Source organism: Ustilaginoidea virens, chromosome 7 (assembly GCF_000687475.1).
Source record: "Ustilaginoidea virens chromosome 7, complete sequence".
Taxonomy (NCBI): domain Eukaryota; kingdom Fungi; phylum Ascomycota; class Sordariomycetes; order Hypocreales; family Clavicipitaceae; genus Ustilaginoidea; species Ustilaginoidea virens.
The window spans coordinates 1,820,003-1,838,098 of record NC_057322.1 but is presented as its reverse complement, the minus strand read 5'-3'; the positions used below and the strand labels follow the sequence as shown (position 1 = coordinate 1,838,098).

The window sequence follows — 18,096 nt, the reverse complement described above, 5'->3', positions numbered from 1 at the left end:
CCGCTGCTTGTTGAAAGTGAAGAAAGGTCCGCATCCCACCAACCATCCAACACATGATGCAGGCCTGGTGAGACGATTCCAAATGCTCGACGAGGTTTAAAGCTTTCACGCATGTCGTCGTAATATCTCCAGTAATGATTCATGATTGTAAGAAAGGCTCTGCATTCCTTTGAATAGTCATGGGGATTCTCGCCGAAAACCTGTTTCGGAGCACAAGCCATCTCTGGGACCCTAGAATCCTTGTCTGGAATGTCGTGAATGTGATGTAGCCAATTGAGCTGAGTGTAGATCTGAAGCGGATGCCGAGGATGCAAGATATCAGCAGGATCTTCTTGCCTGCTTTCGTACCAATCTATTACGCCTGAATCTGATTCGATAGCTTCGAGTTCCGGGTCGCCCCAGGGATATTTGGAGCAGCAGTCTTTAAGACGGCGGATCAAGGCAATTGCCACATCCACCTCGGCCTCTTTTTTAACCACTGTTTGTCCTTTTCAAAGTATTCAGCAACCGATGCGTGTGCGAGCCTCCAGATGTCAAGTGTTGTATCCCTCACAACCAGACGACGACACACAGACTCCAAGCTCTCCTCGAGTTCTGAAGCTTGGAAGGCTTTCACGCCATCCACCCTTTCACTTCGGCTGTTATGGCCGCAAAAGGCTCCAAGCTATCCATAGGTCGGCGTGCACAGTAGACCCGTTTCACAGCCGTCTGTAGCATTAGACGTTGGGGAAGATCCGACGCCGGGATCATTATACATCTCATTGTATGCATAGCTTCTGGGGAAGTTTGTCCAATTTCTCCTCCACGGCACGCTTTGTTGCACACGTTTCAAGCAGTTCGCACATGAGATGTACCCATCTGAACCTGCTCCCTATCGATGAGCTACATGTATAAAAGAATACAAAGCTTTCTCACATTGCATCGCTTTTCGCCATAAGCGTACCTTTGACAGGTGGCTCCAGACCATCCTTGTCGTTAAAAGCCCAATGCTGCTTTACTTTGATCAGCTTTTCATTTGCAAACTTCCCAATGTCCGTCTTGATATCCTCTGGGCTGATTTCCACCAGCATGTTGCGGTCCTCGGATGACTTGAGGGAGGATTCAATGTCGGATTCTTTTCGGCTAGCAACGAGCACCTTGAGCAGACGAGTGCTCTTCTCCACAAGATCTTCAAGAAACCCGGCACGCTCTGACTTTGTTTCGAGGTGGCACTCGTCCAAGGCATCAAGTACCAGGGTGGTTCGAGGGTAGCTGTTAATCATCTCAAGTAGAGCCTCTTTATATTCATCGAGACTGTGTGTTTTCTGAACTTTTTCCTCATCTTTGATGCTGAACCTCGGTCAGCGTTGGCTCCCTAAGATATACCTCCTCATATACTCTACCTAGTCTCACGAGGCAGATACTTGATCGACACATTCGAATATAGCCACGAGCTCTTCGCATTGAGGAACACTGGCCTGGAAAAATAGCCAGCCAGGTACGGAAGTAGAAATCTCGGGTACTCGCATCCGGAAGCGTTTTAAAAGCCGACCAGACCGCTGAGCGTGGTGCTGGCGCAAAATGCAATGGCAACGTCGCCTATCGCAGTCGCACGTGAGACAAAACGTTTTCTGCGCAGTCTCTCCAGATAATCGTGCGGCCGCATGCTTCGACCTTTGAGGTTTCGTCTCTGTGCTTGCCCTTCTTCGCTCGAGCATCATCAACCCACTCTTCAGTGTGTTTTCGGAGATCAACAATTTCCGTAATGTCCCCGATCCGCTCGGGAGTGTCTTTTGGTAGCTTTTCGTGCGCCTCGAGTCCCAAATCAGAAGAAGCTGCCGTATCATTCACCTTCAGCAGGTTTCCTTCAGGTGGGCGATTGGCCTCGACTGCTTCAGCGTTTTTGGACGCGGGCCCTTCTTCGCATCGGCCCTTGAAGCAGGGCGAGAGCATAGATGGGCAGCCGCCGTCGGGATGGCAATTCATTTTACCCTGCTATGATGAGTGTGATCTATATGACGATAGGTGTGCCTTGCTGTAATGGCTGTACCGGGATATAGAGATTATTATATATGCCGGTAAGTGCCGGTATATGCCGTTAGGCGGCAGTATTAGCAGCCGGCTATGCAGCCCTATAATCTATTGAGAGCAGCAGGCTTTAATGGCCCTATGGCCTTGCGCGATATCCTGCAGTAGTAACTGTGTGTGGTATGTGACGATATGTACCACGGATATAAGAACTGGACACCAAGTGGCGATGTGTGCCTTTGGTACATAAGGTGGAGTCAGGTACAAAGACTCCTTCTGACAAAATCGGCGGTTTTCATATTTCGGCACCATTATCATCAAGGCATGCACATGGTCTCGTCTGTCGGCGTGGTTCTCCGTCACAATACATGGTGGAAAAGCCTAGCCTACTGCAGTGTATCGACTGCCGTGCCGACTACCTAACGAAAAATGTCAAGGCCGAGATAGATCCCCGGCCACCATCTGACCAAGTGATGACTCGACAAAAAAAAAAAAAACACAAGAAACCCCGTCCGTCACGGCGTAATCCACCGCGGCAAACACCCCTTCATCGCCACGCCGACATACATACCCCCCCAACCGTCGGCCATCGTTACTTGACCTTGCCCATGACGGTGTCGGGCCCCCTCGCGACCTGCAGCTGCGCGGCGCGGGCCTTGACGGCGTTGAGCATGCCGCGCTCAAAGTCGTCCCTGGCGCGCAGGACGGCCTCGACCCACGACAGGTGCAGGTCCCAGTAGGCCGTCTTGAAGGCGGCGTACTCGTCGGCCACGGCGTCGCGGTCGCACGACAGCAGCGCCAGGAAGGGCTCCGTCACGCGCCAGGTGTCCTTGATGGAGCGCCCGACGTGCGGGTTGGGCAGGGCGCCAAAGTAGTCGAAGGCGGTGGCGATGTCGTTGAAGAGCTTGTCGCGGAAGGGGTCCTGGCGGCGGAAGCGGGCGCCCTTGTTGCGCACGGCCGACAGGTAGCGGATGAGCAGCTCGTCGGCGAAGATCTCGGTGAAGATGTCGACGAGCGAGTGGTGCAGCAGGTGGCGGTAGTCGCCGAGGTACTCGTCAAAGGTGACGACCATCTGCTTCATGGCCGTGGCGGCGTACCAGCGCGGGGTGAAGAAGTCGGGCATGACGGCCTTGAAGTCGACGGCGAAGATGAGGTGGGCGAACTTGGTGATGCACCAGGTGGAGAAGTCGACGTAGCCGTCGCGCAGGGCAGCCACCTCGTGCTCGCCGCGCTCGAGGTAGTTGGCGGTGACGTGGGGCTCGAACTTTTGGCGAAAGGAGGATAGGTAGCCGAGGCGCGCGGGGGCGGCGCCGTCACCGCCGTTGTTGTTGTTGTTGTTGTTGTTGTTGCTGTTGCTGTTGCTGTTGCTAACGGCGTCGTCGCCGGCGCCGGCGGCCTCGTCGTCGCGGTCGTCGATGCAGGCAATCTGGTCGTTGGCCGTGGCCACCAGCCAGTCCTGCAGGGCCTGGAAGCCGCCCTCCAGATCGGCGGGCAACGAGGAGGAGGCGGGTGCGGAGGCGGAGGCGGAGGCGGCGGCGGCGGCGGAGGAGGAGGAGGAAGAAGCGCGGCCGGCCTCGTAGCGCGCGGCCACGTAGCGCGCGGCCTCGTCGTCGAGCATGCGCTGCCAGGCCTGCTGGCGGGCGCGCAGGCGCAGGAACATGGCGTCGACGACGCCCTCGACGACGTCGGCGCGGCGCGAGTTGGCGGCGGCGTCGAGCTGCTCGCGCAGCATGCGCCAGGTGGCCACCAGGTTGCGGGTGCGCAGGTAGCCGTACTCGTCCTGGTCGAGGTTGGAGCCCTCGACGCCGCCGCGCTCGGCAAAGTCGCGGCGGTCCTGGGCAAAGATGCGGTCGATCCACTCGTCCAGGAAGCGGATGATGAGCTGGCGAAAGTCGCGGACCAGCTCGGCCTCGCGGTTGTCGAGGACGTGGGGCGCCAGGTCGTCGGGGCGGTAGCCCATCTTGGCCATCTTGCGGTAGTACTTTTCGGGGAAGCCGATGATCTCGAGGGTGTGAGCGGAGCTGGCGCGCGGGTCGTCGACCAGGCCGACGAGGAAGTCGTGCATGAGCTGGTGGTAGATGTCGGCGTACGTCTTGCCGATGCGCCAGCGGCGCGGGGTGAGCGGCGCCATGCCGACGCGCACGGCGTTGAGGTCGTTGAAGTACCAGCGCATGGTGGCGTCGAGCTGGGCGGCGTCGTCGAGGAACTCGTCGCGGGCCTGCTCAAACTGCTGCTCGGCGGCGAGGCGGATGGCCTGCAGGAACTTTTGCTTGTAGCCGCGCACCTTTTTGGCGCCGCCGTGCGTCATGTTCTGGAAGCGCGTGGCCATCTCCTCGTGGTCCTTGAGGGCCTCGTGCAGGGCGGCCACGCGGCGGTCGCTGCGCTCCTCGGCCTCCATGACCAGGGCGAAGCGCACGACGAGGCCGTTGTTGTCGTTGACGACGAGGCCGACGAGGTTCATGGCCAGCAGGCCGACGTGCTCGTCGAACCAGTCGATGGTGTCGTCGAGGCGGGCAAAGTAGTCGGCCAGGGTCGACTCGAGCCCGGCGTCGTCGGCGCGGCGGATCTGCTCCATGGCGTCGTCGCGGATGTTGCGCAGCTGCGTCAGCTCGTGGTGGCACGGCAGCAGGTTGGGCATGTTCTCGCGGTCCTCGTCGTCGTCGCGCAGCATGCGCTCCACCACGGTCAGCCGGTCGTTGAAGGTCTCGAGGTCGCGGCGCATCGTCTCGACGGCGGCAAAGTTGCGGTGGGCCTGCGACACGAGGTTGATGCTGGCAAAGTCGGCGATCATGGTCTGCGACTCGGAGCAGAGCCGGTCGATCTTGACCATTTCCTCCTTGATGAGCTGCACCGACTTTTGGCCGTCGCCGAGGCCCGTCATGCCCGACTGCGTCGTCTCGAGCTGCTCGCGGAGCCCGCTGCGCAGCTGGCCATCGACGGCGCCCTTTTTGCGCGAGAACTCGAGCTTGAGCGCGGGGATGCGGTCGAGGTCGTCTGGGTGTCGAAGCAGGTCCGACAGCTTGGGCACTGGTCCATCGTCCATGGGGGGATGGGGTCAGACCATGGCAGGGGAGGCTTGCGTGGGTGGGTGTTGTTGCTGAGGCAAAGCCGTAGGCTGGGCGAGCCTGTTGCGAGGATGAAAGTTGAAAGATGAAAGGTGAAAGGTGAAAGGTGAAAGTTGAAAGTTGAAAGTTGAAAGTTGAAAGTTGAAAGTGTTGAATTGAATGCAGTTGAACGTGGTTGAAGGTGGTTAAACGTCGTCGTCGGTCGTCACGCACCAGACACCAGCTGTCGCTGCTGGCAGGTGGGTCCGTCCGTCTTGCTCTCAAGTTTCAACTACAGTACTTTGCCACATTTGCTGTGGCTGAGCACCAGCTAGCCAGCGGGCAGCTGGCAGCGGATAGTGGGCAGTTGGCATCAGATTGCAGATGGCAGACAGTAGACTGCGCACAGCGAGCATCGCCATCCCGCTGCCGAGCAAAGGACCCAGCAGAACCCAGACCTCAACGTGGCCAGCTTGCCCCAGCAGACATCAAATTATCGCAGTATAGAATACCCAACAAAGTCACACGTTGCGCGGCGTCACACTTTTGGTGGCGGTGCAACACGAACAGCATACTCCGTACTCGGTACATCAATCCGAACGGCCAGCCTGCCCACGCGTCCATCAACATCAGGCCCGTCACACCCCCGACCCGATGCCATTGACGGCTGCCCGTCTCCTCCATCCACGCTGGCACACGACAAAAGAAGAGGCAGTAGAACAGGCACACTCCCCCCCCCCCCCCTCATCCAAGTCACTCGCTATCCGACCCAGAACTGCTCGTGCCGTCGTCCTCCTCCCCATCATCATCATCATCATCATCATCATCATCATCATCCCCATCATCCTCATCACCCTCATCGTCGTCTTCCCCCAGGCTCTGCTCGGCGAGAATCTCCCCCGCTTCCAACCCCCCCTCTTCGTCCGCGCCGTCCTCGTGCCCGCTGTCGTGGCCCCCTCCGTGCTGCCGTCTGCGCTTGCTCCGGATCCCCTGGGCGTCGGCGTGATGCGGCGGGCGCTTGGTCCCCCGTGCCGACGCCGCCGCGTCCTTGGGCCCGAGAACCACCCCCGCCGGGAGGACGTCCCCCGCGCCGAGCACGTAGATGGTGGGAAACTCCAGGACGCGCGTGTCGGCCAGCACGTCGCGGAGGCACTGGTCCGGCTCGAGGGCCGTAACCTGCGCCCGCCCGTCCGGCCTCGTCTGCGCGCCCGCCAGGAAGAACCGGAACCGCTCGCGCTGCCGCCTCTCCCTCTGCGCCGGCCACTCGTCCAGGCTCGCCGCCGCCGCGCAGGGCGCCCATCTGCCGTCCCCGGGATCCTGCAGGCAGTCCACCCCGAAGTGCCACCTCGAGCCCGCCGGGTGCTGCGCCTCGCCCGCTCGCGCCGCGCTCCTCGCCTGCCTCCTCGGCTGGCCCGTCTGCTTGCCGGCCGCGTCCCCCGCCGCCGCCGCCGCCGCCGCGTACGCCTCGCACAGGGGCACGTCGTCCATGACCTTGGACAAGGACCGCGTCACCTCGCGCCCCCCGAGGGCCGGCCGCCACTCGACCGCCCAGTTGACCCTGCCCGTGCGCTTGTTCAAGGTCGTCCGGTTCTCGCGCTGCCTCGACATGCCCAGCGGCGCGCGCACCACCTGCACGTTCAGCCTCCGCAGCTTCTGCGCCAGGCCCTTGTCGGCCGCCCGGCCCCTGGGCTCGCGCAGGACCTGCGTCACCAGCACCCTCCTCTTCCTGCCGTCCCGGCCCGTCTTCCACCGCACCTGCTGCATCGTCAGCGGCCGCAGCTCCTCCTGCTGCACCAGCCCCTTGTCCTGGACGAGCAGCTTCTCGGACCGCTCCAGCGACACCTCGATGCCGCGGAGGAAGTTGTAGTCGTGGTCGATGCCGGCCGCGGTGCGGAGCTTGGAGCGCGGGACGTAGCTTGTCGGATCGCGCTGGCCGCTGCATTCAGACCACGCCTTGTGCTTCTTGATGCAGGGGAGCGAGCACGTCTGGATCCTGCATCGCGGGCATTTGTACTTGGGGGTAGAGACGTGGCAGATGGAGCACAGCGACGTCAGCAGAGGATCCGCCATGGTGATGGTGATGGTGGTGATGATGGTGGTGGTGGTTTCGTGGTTGTTTCGTGATGCTGTTTTTGATGGTGATTGGGGCGAGGAAAAAAGTTGGACCCGCCGGTTCTATCAAATCTGCTTCACTTCATTTCACTTCACTGCGACCGTCCCCAGTCCGCTCCACCATGTGGGCCCCAGCCCTTGCTCCATCCACAGAAAACTTGCCTGGTCCAACGCCGACGAGTTACAGTACGTAAATCACACTGCACCACATCTTTACGATCCAGCACCTCCGGTCGAGCCGACACGCCGTTGCGTCTTGCGTCTTGCGTCTTGCGTCTTGCGTCACGGCAACCGGCAGCCGGCATTTACAAGTGGCCCGCGGTCGCCCTCCACTGCTTGCTCTCGACAAGTCGCGCGGTCGATGATTGGCGCAGGGGCCGGTTGACACGACTGCTTCATGCACTACAGAACAGAGCTGATCACATACAATAAGATACAGCAAGACATCGGGGGCCGTCTGCAGAGCGCTCGCTATACACGTGAGCTACGGGACGCCAACAATAAAACGCGGGAGCACATCCGCATCCCGCGATACCTGCAGCTCGGCCATATTCAAAAGGGGGGGGAAGAAAAAAACCGGAGCAGACCATCAGTGTAGCCGTGTCGAGGAAAAAAGGAGACAGACTATCAGTGTGGTCGTGTGGAAGAGAAAAAAAAGAAAAAAAAAAAAAAAAAAAAAAAAAAAAAAAAAAAAAAAAAGGAGACGACTATCAATGGAGTCCGTGTAGAAGAAAAAAGGGGACAGGCCATCAGTGCAGCCGTGTCGTAGGTGCAGCAAATGGAGAATATACAACGAAACCTTGGCCAGCGCAAGGGAATATAGCAAACGGATATCGAGTAAATCGCCACAACACTAGTTTTCCAACAGATACTTGGGAAGGCCAAGAAAAAAAAAAGAAACCCAAGGAAAAAGGGGAAAAACGGGCAAGTCGAGCTTGGTCGTCAACTACATCGGCGGCATATTCCGTCGCCGTAGATGGCAGCTCCCCATGAATAAATAGACTCCTTCCACGACGTCTACCGCGTGCGTCCATGCGTCCCAACGTCCATCCACATTCGCCGCCGCCGGCTTGGACCAACGGCCGCTTCATCGTCCGCCGCCCAGAGCGCTGATTCTGGCGCCAGACGGCCGGTGCAGGAGCGAATGGGCGAGCTTGGCCGTCACGTCGTTCTCGTTGCAAGCCCCGCCCGTCTCGCTGTGGTTCTCGTATTCTTCCTCGTCGCCTTCGACAATCTTGGTGGGAATCTCATCCCTCAGGTTGTACTGCTGGCTGCTTCGCTCCGGGGTGGTCGTGGCTGAAGCAAAGGACAGGGAAGTGCTGCTGCGGTTCATGATCAAGTCAGGCGTCGGCGGGATGCTCGACGTCCGTCCGGGCTGTCGCCGTCTCTCGTCGACATGATCCGACGTGGCGACGGAACGATCGTCGTGGCCCTCCTCGCTCACGGCGATGGAGAGGTTGCTGTGACGCCGGCTGGATCTGTACTCGCTGTCCTGCGCCAGCTGCAGGCTCTCGACGGCCGCCTGGCACTGGTCGGCAATGTTGCGCACAATGTGGGTAATGGCGTCCGTCTTGTCCTTGAGATGACGGTCAGCCACGTCGGCGAAGCTGGCGGCCGAGAACCTCTTGCTGCTGCGGCTCGTCGGCCTGACCTGGCTGTGGTCGTCGGCCGAAGCGGCGTCCGAGCCGTCGTGCTCGTGCTCGTGCTCGTGCTCGTTCTCGTGCCCGATCTCGTGCTGCTCGTCGCTGTCGAACACGGCCTCGATTTCGGCCACCAGCTCGTCCGACTTGGTGAGAGACTGGATGAGGTGCTCCATGTGGTGGCTTTGGCCGCCAATCAGGCTCTGCAGATGCATCACCACCCGGCGGGCCTCGTCGCGCTGCCGCACCAGGGCCGTGTTGGTGTGGTTGAGCTGGGCAATCTCCTTCTTGTTCTTCTTCCTCTCGCGTTCGAGCTCCTCGGCGATTTCTTGCTGAAGCACCAGGGCCTCGAGCGCGTCGTCTCGCTGCTTCTCGGTGCCGTGGAGTCGCACCGAGATGCGGGCATTGTCGTCCTTTTGCTTGTCAATCAGCCCCGTCAGCCGGCGGTTCTCCCTCTTGTGCGTCTCGATCTTGACCTTGAGCTCCTGCGTCTCCTTGGTGAGCTGCTCGGCAAAGGATTGGAACTTGAGGAACTGCTGCTTCAGGCTCTCCAGCTCCTCGACGAGGTAGTTGTTCCGCTTGTTCACCTTGCCCAGCTCCATGTCCATGCGGCCCTTGAGGTTGATGTAGTCCTGCCAAGCCTCGAGAGCGTCCCGAGCGTACTGGTTCCTCTCGCGCACGATTTCGTTCAGGTGCCTCATCGAAACCTTGGTCATGAGCGGCTTCTTGACGGAGCCGCCAAAGACGGCCTTGATGCCCGAGTTGCGGCCCGTCTTTTCGCAGACGTGGTCCATGACGGCCATGACCGCGTCCTGGTTCCACCATTCCGGGTCTTGGATGGATTCCACCTCGCCGCGCATGACGATGATCTGGCCCGCGGGCACGAGCTTGCCGCCGCCGTAGGCGGATCGGAGATGCTGCGGAACTCCGGCCGGCGTCACGTCGCCGTTCAACGCCTGGGTCAGCCGGGACACGAACTTGTTTCGCTGGGCCGCGGTGAAGGCGGTGGGGGGGCTGCTGGTGAGCACGAAGTTGCGGTCCAGGTCGACAACCAGGGCGTCGGTGGGCGCTGTGAAGAGGGAGCGGCACTCGGCAGTCACGCCGAGGATATAGGGGCCCGGCTCTTGCACAAGCTCCTGCGCATGACGGGCGTAAACGACGGGCACGTAGAGACCGCTCCACTCGTAGACTCGGACGCAGTATCGGACAGTCTCGGCCGCCATGGTGAGCATGGCAGCATAGTGGCTCACGAATATGATTCGTCGCGTGGGCGAAAGGGCGGCCTCGATGACGCCGACGATGTTGGGGATGGAGAGGCAGCTGAACAGCGGCCACATGGAGAAGTTCTGGAAGCCGGTGGGAGAGGAAGGGAACTGATAGCACAAGGCGTAGTCCTTCATGTCGATCCGTACCAGGTCGTTGAGTCTCGGGGCCGGGAAGCTGAGGATGCGCGAGACCTCCTCGGCGTGGAAGAGGTTGGTGGCCTTGTTCCAATGAATCCACATGCCCCGCAGGTAGTCGCCGAGGAGGTTGTAGAGAGGGTAGCGAGACAGAAAGGTGAGGCAGTAAGGGATCCAGTACGTCTCCTCGGGGTTGTCGTAAAAGTCGGGCTCCGTTCTCTTGCGCAGGTCGCGAATGGTCTCGGCTCTCTTGTCGTCTGCTCGAGACCAAACTCGCAAGCAGATGCCGTACAAGGTGTGGGACGAGTCCTGCTGCAGCACGAAGGCGTGGTGAACGCAGTGAGGCTGGCTTCTTCCGGTGCAGATCTCGACATCGTGGGGGAAACAAGCCTGCGGGAAAATCCATGTTAGAGAAACAAGGGCCAGGTTCGGGCCGCAACCGGGTCCAGCGCAATGGCGGCGCGAGAGCATCATCATCATCATCATCATCTCACTCACCCTCATGGCAGCGTGGAGGGAACGGGCAATCTCGTTATCCTGCTCCAGACGAGGACTGCTGCCGAGAATCTCGGGCAACCAAAACTGGCCCACGGCACCCTTCATGTGGCCGACTTTGCCCTGAGCGAGAGCCGGAGCTTTGACCCATTGGGACGGCTCACGACCAACACCGCAGACCATGTAGGCATGAGTCAGAGTCTTGGGCGTCCGCAGGTGGGGTTTGAAGTTCAAGGTCGAAGATATCGGCTGGGTTATGCGGGAGTGCAAGGAAGAGGTGCGACTCGGGATAAGCATGTCGGCCCCAGCTGGCTGTTCGAGCGTGCTGGGCCGGCCATCACGATCGCCAGTCCGGGGACGGGTGAAGGAAGAGCGAGTGTTTAGAGAAGGCGCCATCGTGAACAACTCGACTCAGTTGAGTAACGGGAAACACGGGGGTTTTTTTTTTTTTTGGTCTTTATTTTTTTTCGTTTTTCGTTCCACACTCCGAATCCAGGATTGGAAAGGTGCCACGCTCAACGTGGGAGAGAATGGGTGTGGGAATCGCTCAACCAGCCATTCGGCAGGCCTGCGTTACGTTGAGAAAGGCTGTGGGATGAACAAAAACCAAGTCGGTTAGAAAACGTCTGCGAACGGGATTTTGATATTCTGAGAGCCCACCGACCCGCAAAGGAGACAGAAAAGCCACCGCAACTGCAGCTGCAAATGCTGATTGAGATAAAAGGGGGGTTTTGGAAACGAAGTGAAGCTCCGGGACTCTGGCAGAGCCGGCGAGGATGAAGGGGAGCAGATGGGCGAGGCGCCAGACCAGAGGGGACGCGAAGGGAAAAAAGGGAAAGCGGCAAGCCTCGTCGAAGAACTAGGCAACCAGCGGGAGCCGTGAAGACGGAATAGTGAAAGCAGCACTTGAGCACTGACCAGCTGTGAGGCCGGGGGAAGGGGATGAGGGAGCCCACCGACCAAGGTGTTGTGTTGTTGTAGTTGGCCACGGATGGATGTAGGCAGCCGCTGTAAATAGCCCTTGCATGAAAAAAGAAGCAAAAACGGCAAAAACAGGGAGAGAGAGCAAGGGGAAGCGAGCAAAAGGTCCGAACCTCTGTATGGTGGACGAAACATCTGAGCAGAGGCTCCGTGGAGGCCGTGATATGGATTCACTAGTGGGCTAGGCGAGACCATCGTGGCGGGAGGACGGCGCAGCCTATGAGCAAGGGGGGGGGGGGGATCCCATCAGGGGAAAGGAACATTGAACCGTTCGAATGGACCATGGATCATGGATCATGGGCCAGGCTCGTCGAGGTTTAGGTTTGATGTCGAAATGGCGCCAACAACATTAGTCTCCCACCCCGCTGGCCGAGGTCGCCGCTACCTGCGCCCAGGGCGCCCAGCCCGCCACGGGACAAGTCGCCAGCACGCCGTTTCAGATTTGCGGGACAGCCACACACACAGGCACACACACAGGCGCACACACACACACACACACGGGGGCCACCAGCCCCTCCGCCAGCCACGCTCGCACGACCTGGAGCCCAAGTCTTGGGATACCTGTGTGTTTGCATGTGTACTTGACGTTGTTTTCCTCGCCATTTTGCACCGAAGCACCAGACTGTCAATCTCTGGGATTGCCTTGTGGTGCTTTGGTGCATTGATGGCTTTTTTTTTTTTTTTTTTTTTTTTTTTTCGGAGCCCAACCACGGGTAGCACAGGGTCTGCAGCCAGCCGTTGGCCATGCGCAAACGCAGGGGCCGGGCCTCGTGGAGGACGGACAGGCGTCTGATGCCGCCAAAGGCGTCGTAGTCATCAATATTAATTAATCATCTCCACAAAGAGCTCCCCTGGGATCGTCCATGCCTATTTCGGCCAGCCCCTGCGTGGGAAATTGTTGGCTAATGCGAGGGACAAGAGAGGGAAAAAAGGGAAAAAAAGGGAAAAAAGGAAGAAAAAAAAAAAGTGAACCATGACAATTGATGGTGCTGGACTCCTCATCGGACGGCCCGTTTCAAGGGTGACGAATGAAAAAAGGAAAAAAAGGGACAAGACGCAGACCGCTCCGCTCCATGCCCAAACGCAACGTCTTAAAAAAAGGGGGCCTGGGGCAAAGTGGCGAAAAGGATCGAGGAACGAGTGGCAAACAACTTCAATGTTGCCTGGGCGAGGGGGGAAGGAAGGCCAAAAGAAAAAAAGAAAAAAAAGAAAAAAAGAAAAAAAAAAGGGGGGCAAGCCAACAAAGCAAAAAGTTATGTACGCCGTCGCGCCTTGGCGGCGTCCAACGCACGACGGCTGAAGCGCGGATGGCAGATGGTGGTCCGAGCTCCGCAGCGCGCAGCTCCAGCTGTCGACTTCTCGAGGACTCGCTCGGGCTTACGGGCTGCCATCTGATTCGCGCAGAGCAGCGCTGCTTTGTTGCTTTGTCAGCCTTTGCAGCGCCGTGGCGTTTCAAAGTCCCCGAGAAAACAAGTTTTGACGACGACGAACAAAACCGCAAGGCCGTGCAGCAGGCAGTGACGACTCGGCAGGCGGCACGGACAGCATTCGACAATCAGCATGGGGGTTGCGTGCTCCCAAGCAGCGGACGAGCCGCAAGTGGCAGAGGGCAATCTTGCGTGCCTTGCCGCCGGGGGCCACGAACCGGATCAACCGGCCGCGGCGGCCATGTGCTTGATTTTCCACGCTCCGCGGATCAACTCGGTTCTCTGGCCTGCAGGCCTCCGAGGCTCCTGCCTGGTCCTTGCGGGTTTCCTTGTTTGCCACGCACGCACTTTGTTTTGCACACGCAGCCATCATACATACGTACATTGTCTGCCTAACGCACCAAGGACGTGGACCGGCAAAACGAAGAGGCCTAGTATCGTCGGGGAAGGCCTTCCCGCCATCCCCTGGCGGGCTAGTCTCTTCACGGTGCTCAGGAGGCAGGACGTCCCCCGGCTTGACCCAGCAGTTTGGGACCACGACAGGGGCTTGGCCTTTGGCCGTGTCTCGACTCTCCAACATGGCTCTGCCGTAACGTCCGCGTTTGACTTGAGAGATAAAGGAGCAGCCTCCCCCACAGCTTTCCCGTATGTTGAGGGTCCTGTTGCTCCTTGGGATAAAGGCCCCGCTGCCAGCCATGTGTGGGTGAGAGGTGGATGCAGGCCTGTGCATGGTGTCGATTGGCCGGGATCCTGGAAATCTGCTCCCCTTGATGTTTTGATCCTCTGCCACGGCCACGGCCAGATGATTCGTTATCCTGGCTACGAGGGAGGCGATATCTGCCAGCAAAACGAGCCCATCTTGTCCAGGACCTTTCCGTTGTGTCATGCAAATTGCATCCACGTGCATGTTTCACCCCATTGCGACTGTCGATCCGGGCCGGCCCTTTCTTCGCCTCTCTCTCGTTCCCTCTCGTATCAAGGGGACAATGGAGAAGACGGAAATGCCACCCTAGAGGGCTCCAGGCGGGCTCCAGGCGGGCTTTCAGGCATGGGCTTCTTTCGATTTCAACAGCGTGGAAACCCAGCCGAGGCGCAATGCTCGCGAGCAAATATGTCATCTGCCGGGCCTACCCCGTTCTGCTCGGGCCGGTTTCGCCCAGGTCGGACCCTTGTTGTCGCAAAGGCGAGCCGACATCACACCAACTCGTCCGGTTCTTTTCTGCCTGGTCGTTTCGTTGGTTGGGAGGGCGGATAAGACAACCGACTAGGATCGTGGCGTGATGTTAGTCCGAGATGACGGCTACACAAGGCGTGCCTCGGGATCTGCAACTCGAGTTCGTGGACGCGCCGGCATGGAGCTGCTTCTCGATATCTGGAGCTTCATTTGCCGACTGTCGCGTCGCGGCTTCGCTTGTATTCCTTTCATGTCCTTTTGCCCGCCGTGCCTCTCCCCTTTCTTCCCTCTGTCTGCCTTTTTTTTTCCCTTTGTTTCTTTCCTTTGCCTGCTTCCCCCCCCCATCCCCCCCGTATCCTCTCGTCTTCTCTTCCTTTCCGCCGAGTCGTCCAGGCTGCCCGTCGTGCGTCGAGATTGTCTGCCAAGGCTAATGTCAGAATTTGCCACTCCGCCACGGCAGTCGAAAAGACAATCCCGTCCCAAGTTGCGGCAGTTGCGCGGCCCCAAACCCCTGCCATAAATCTCCCTTGGCTCCGTACTCCGTACTCCGTACTGCGGGCAGCTTCCTCAACCCGTCATGGCTGTCCGCCCGAGTCTGCGACAGTGCGCGCCAGGTCGCCGTTTCAACGAGGTTGCAGCGCTGCCGCGGGCCAGCCAACGCTGCTGCGTCGCCGGTCCTGCAATATCCGGATGCACGAAGCCTTGAAAGTGCAAAGGTGCAGGCTTTGCAACGGACCCACCTTTTCCTAGGTACCTAGCAGGTACCTCCTCGGCCACTGGTCCAGCCGTCAACCTTCGTCACTTAAATTCTTATATTATAGTCTGGTGATTCCGGCCTTTGCAACGGAGCGGATAAAGTGATCTCTTGATGGTCAATGCCTGTTAAATTGAACAGCCCATTGACGAGGGCATGACGAGGGCATGACGAGTGCATAACGAGGCCCAATTTCAAGCCTTGGCCCAAGTAGCGGAAATCGCCTCACAGCGACCTATATGTCCTAAGGGCACAATAAGTGCGACGTAGCTCTGTAATTCTGGAAATTGCAGGCTGCTGCCGCACTGTCCGACTGGCTCCGCGCCCTTGCGCACCCGTAGAGTGCAGCATCGGTGTTTTCCGATGATGACGATGACGCCTGCTTGCTCGCCCTGAGGTATCGTCTCTTGAATTGCCTGCTGCGCAAGGGCGTTTGTTCGGCGTCGATGAATATCACGACAACGAGTGGTGTGCTGCAGGGTATACGCACGGGTTGAGGCGTAGGTTTGACGATGCCAAATATGTGAAAAGAGCGGTGAGATTCTGCTTGCCGGATGGCTGCTGGTAGGGCCTCGTTCAACCAGCCTCTGTCTGGTGAAAACGGAAAGAAAGCAGGTCAAAATCCACGTGGTAATGATGGCGATGAGATCGGCTGGCCTAGGGGTTATAGGGTCAACGTTGTCCTTTGAGACAAATCATCCCCTGTCCAGGGTAGCCAGTCGTCAAGCCGAAACGCAACTTACTACTCCGTACAAGCTCTACGCCCCCCAGTCTCGCCACCAATGCTGGGCTGCGCAAGAGCCAAAACGCAAGACGCACGTCATCCCGCCCTTGACCAGGAACCGTCCTCACCGCGAGGCTACAGCCAAGCCAGTCGATACGATGCGATGCGATGCGATGCCATACATCTCGGGCGCTCGCCGCGCAGCAAGTGGCAGTCGACAATGACTCCTCGCGAGACTGGGCAAGGGAAGCCTCTAGGCCCTCTACAGCGACAGGCACCGGGTCCGAAGCAGCGTGACAGAGCAGCAGCTCCGCCGGAAGCCGCTGCCCTGACGGGATGCAGATGGATAAATGCCGCGCACAATCAGCCAGGAGCCCACTCGGTGCCCGGCTGAGCTATGCCCGTGGCGGAACAGCAGCAGCAGCGGGGGGTGTTGAGTCGGAGGAGAATGGCACCCGTGCTGCTGTTGCCCGTGAAAGCAGTCTTGCACGACTTGCCGCCCGAGACATCATGTATGAACCCAGCCGTACGCCACTGGCCGTTGGAAGCGCGACGACTTTGCGGCGACCATTGTGCCGCGAGGTAGTCTGCCCAATCCTGGACTACGTTCTCGATGGGCCGCCGTCGTTCGCAGATGAGCATGAGCATGGTTCATTCGCTGCTCGGTCCCGCAGAGTTTGTCGCTCCAAACCTCCGACCATCTCAAACAGCCGCGGTGATGGATGGGGGTGATGGATGGGGGTGATGGATGGGGAGGGGGCAGACAACAAGCGATGCTCGATAAGTCGAGTCGTGCCGCATCACGGTCAACAAGACACGCCACGCCGGCACCCGGTGCCCGTGAAGATACGCGTACCACCGGCGTGTGGGATTGCGCAAATGCACTCCGGTAACGCCTGCATGCCGCCACGGACAAAGTGTCTTGGATGACGTTGCTTTGCTCAGGACCATACAAGTCAGGTCTGGGTGCCTGAAACCGAGGGAGACGGTAGTTGAAACCCCCCCCCCTCTCGGCGCATGACCTGGACAGCTACCGGCGCTTTGGTGAAGCGAGGGCCCGGGAGTTTGTGTGTCTGGCTTTCACAGAGGTTGGCGGGACGGCGTGCTACTGATGCAGTCGGGACCCGGTACACGGGCGGATTCTCGTTGCAGCAGCCGGAACCTGTGTTGCTAGTTCAGGCTGTCTGCGCAGGGAATCACGACTCGTCTTTTACCTTGGACAGACCGAGTCGGGCATCAAGGCTGGCTGTGTTCCGCTTCGTCACCGGCTTGCTTCTCTGCAGGACTGCCAGGCTGGCTGTATTGTCAGACCCCCCCCCCACGACTTGCTCTGCCTATGGCTCCCAATCCGCAATGGTGCTCGCAGGCTCTTGGTAGCGCCCGGCTCCGAAAAAAGGGCGCGGGCAGCAGTTGACTGCCGTCAGTTGCGCTGGATGCGCATGCAAGAGGAGGTTCGACATGTCTTGATCCAAGGCCGCGTGAAGCGTGGTTGGCCAGCGGTTCGTTGCAAGCCCTGGCAGAATCAAACGACCAGACCAGACAGACGTCCCTGGAGACTGCAACATACGCCGCGATCAGCTCTCCGATATCAGCGTAGACATCAGCGTGGAAATCAGCCGAGAGCCCGCGGTTCACATCCCACGTGCGTTGTGCATTTGCGCCGCAAAGACCGTGCCTGTCTCCGTTAATTCCCGAACATGTCCTTTCTGAAGCTTTCCCGCATGTGTTCATATGGCCGGACATGTGACAAAATTAGGAAAAGAAAAAAAAGAAGGAGGGGTCAACGTCCCGTGAAAGGCCAGCTCCCTTCATGATTGATGGTCGCCGGCTGGATGTCGATGCGCAGCCTCGAGCCCAAGCCTCGGAGATTAAAACCATCAGCCGACGCTGCTGCCGGCGTGGAGACGAAATGGCCAGACGCGAGTAAGCCGTCATCTTGGGCCGTCACGGTTGCTAGGTCAGACTTGTGGTCTTGCTCTTGTTGGGGCGGTTGTCGACTGAAGGCATGCTGGGGTTGACATGTGAAAGCAACTGATCGAGAATCAATGGATGGAAGGGTGGAGCTGTGGATCCAACGGCCCGGCCTGCGGTCTACCATGCTTATAATAGATATGGATGGCACAAGGGGCAGGGCGACCTGAACGCCGATATCGACCAGATATCTCTGGAATAAGCCAGACAGGCTACCGCAATGACCAGGGGGGTGTCGGGGGTGACGGGGGTGACGGGGGTGTTGCCCGGATCGGCCACAGCGCCAAAAGAAAAAAAAAAAAAAAAAAAAAAAAAGGTGCAAGAGATGGACGATGCCGGTGCGCAAAGTTGTAGCCATCGCGAGGTG

At 59.0% G+C, this 18,096-nt stretch overlaps 6 protein-coding genes across 6 annotated transcripts; 1 reads left to right on the top strand and 5 right to left on the bottom strand.

Moving 5' to 3' along the window:
- Positions 1-911: 911 nt before the first annotated feature.
- On the bottom strand, positions 912-1,965 carry UV8b_08187 (uncharacterized protein; the record flags this gene model as incomplete). The annotated part of the gene is made up of 3 exons (XM_043145684.1): positions 912-1,329; positions 1,393-1,457; positions 1,594-1,965. 3 exons carry the CDS (start codon positions 1,963-1,965, stop codon positions 912-914), a joined length of 855 nt encoding a protein of 284 aa, XP_043001619.1.
- A 634-nt stretch (positions 1,966-2,599) lies between these two features.
- On the bottom strand, positions 2,600-5,050 carry UV8b_08186 (uncharacterized protein; the record flags this gene model as incomplete). Its single annotated transcript, XM_043145683.1, has 1 exon — positions 2,600-5,050. The coding sequence occupies one exon, from the start codon at positions 5,048-5,050 to the stop codon at positions 2,600-2,602; it is 2,451 nt and encodes an 816-aa protein (XP_043001618.1).
- Positions 5,051-5,804: 754 nt separating this feature from the next.
- Positions 5,805-7,121, bottom strand: UV8b_08185 (uncharacterized protein; the record flags this gene model as incomplete). The annotated part of the gene is made up of 1 exon (XM_043145682.1): positions 5,805-7,121. One exon carries the CDS (start codon positions 7,119-7,121, stop codon positions 5,805-5,807), a length of 1,317 nt encoding a protein of 438 aa, XP_043001617.1.
- A 1,129-nt stretch (positions 7,122-8,250) lies between these two features.
- On the bottom strand, positions 8,251-11,094 carry UV8b_08184 (uncharacterized protein; the record flags this gene model as incomplete). Its single annotated transcript, XM_043145681.1, has 2 exons — positions 8,251-10,593; positions 10,702-11,094. 2 exons carry the CDS (start codon positions 11,092-11,094, stop codon positions 8,251-8,253), a joined length of 2,736 nt encoding a protein of 911 aa, XP_043001616.1.
- Positions 11,095-13,131: 2,037 nt separating this feature from the next.
- Positions 13,132-14,013, bottom strand: UV8b_08183 (uncharacterized protein; the record flags this gene model as incomplete). Its single annotated transcript, XM_043145680.1, has 1 exon — positions 13,132-14,013. One exon carries the CDS (start codon positions 14,011-14,013, stop codon positions 13,132-13,134), a length of 882 nt encoding a protein of 293 aa, XP_043001615.1.
- A 2,087-nt stretch (positions 14,014-16,100) lies between these two features.
- UV8b_08182 (uncharacterized protein) lies at positions 16,101-16,490 on the top strand (the record flags this gene model as incomplete). The annotated part of the gene is made up of 1 exon (XM_043145679.1): positions 16,101-16,490. One exon carries the CDS (start codon positions 16,101-16,103, stop codon positions 16,488-16,490), a length of 390 nt encoding a protein of 129 aa, XP_043001614.1.
- Positions 16,491-18,096: the final 1,606 nt, after the last annotated feature.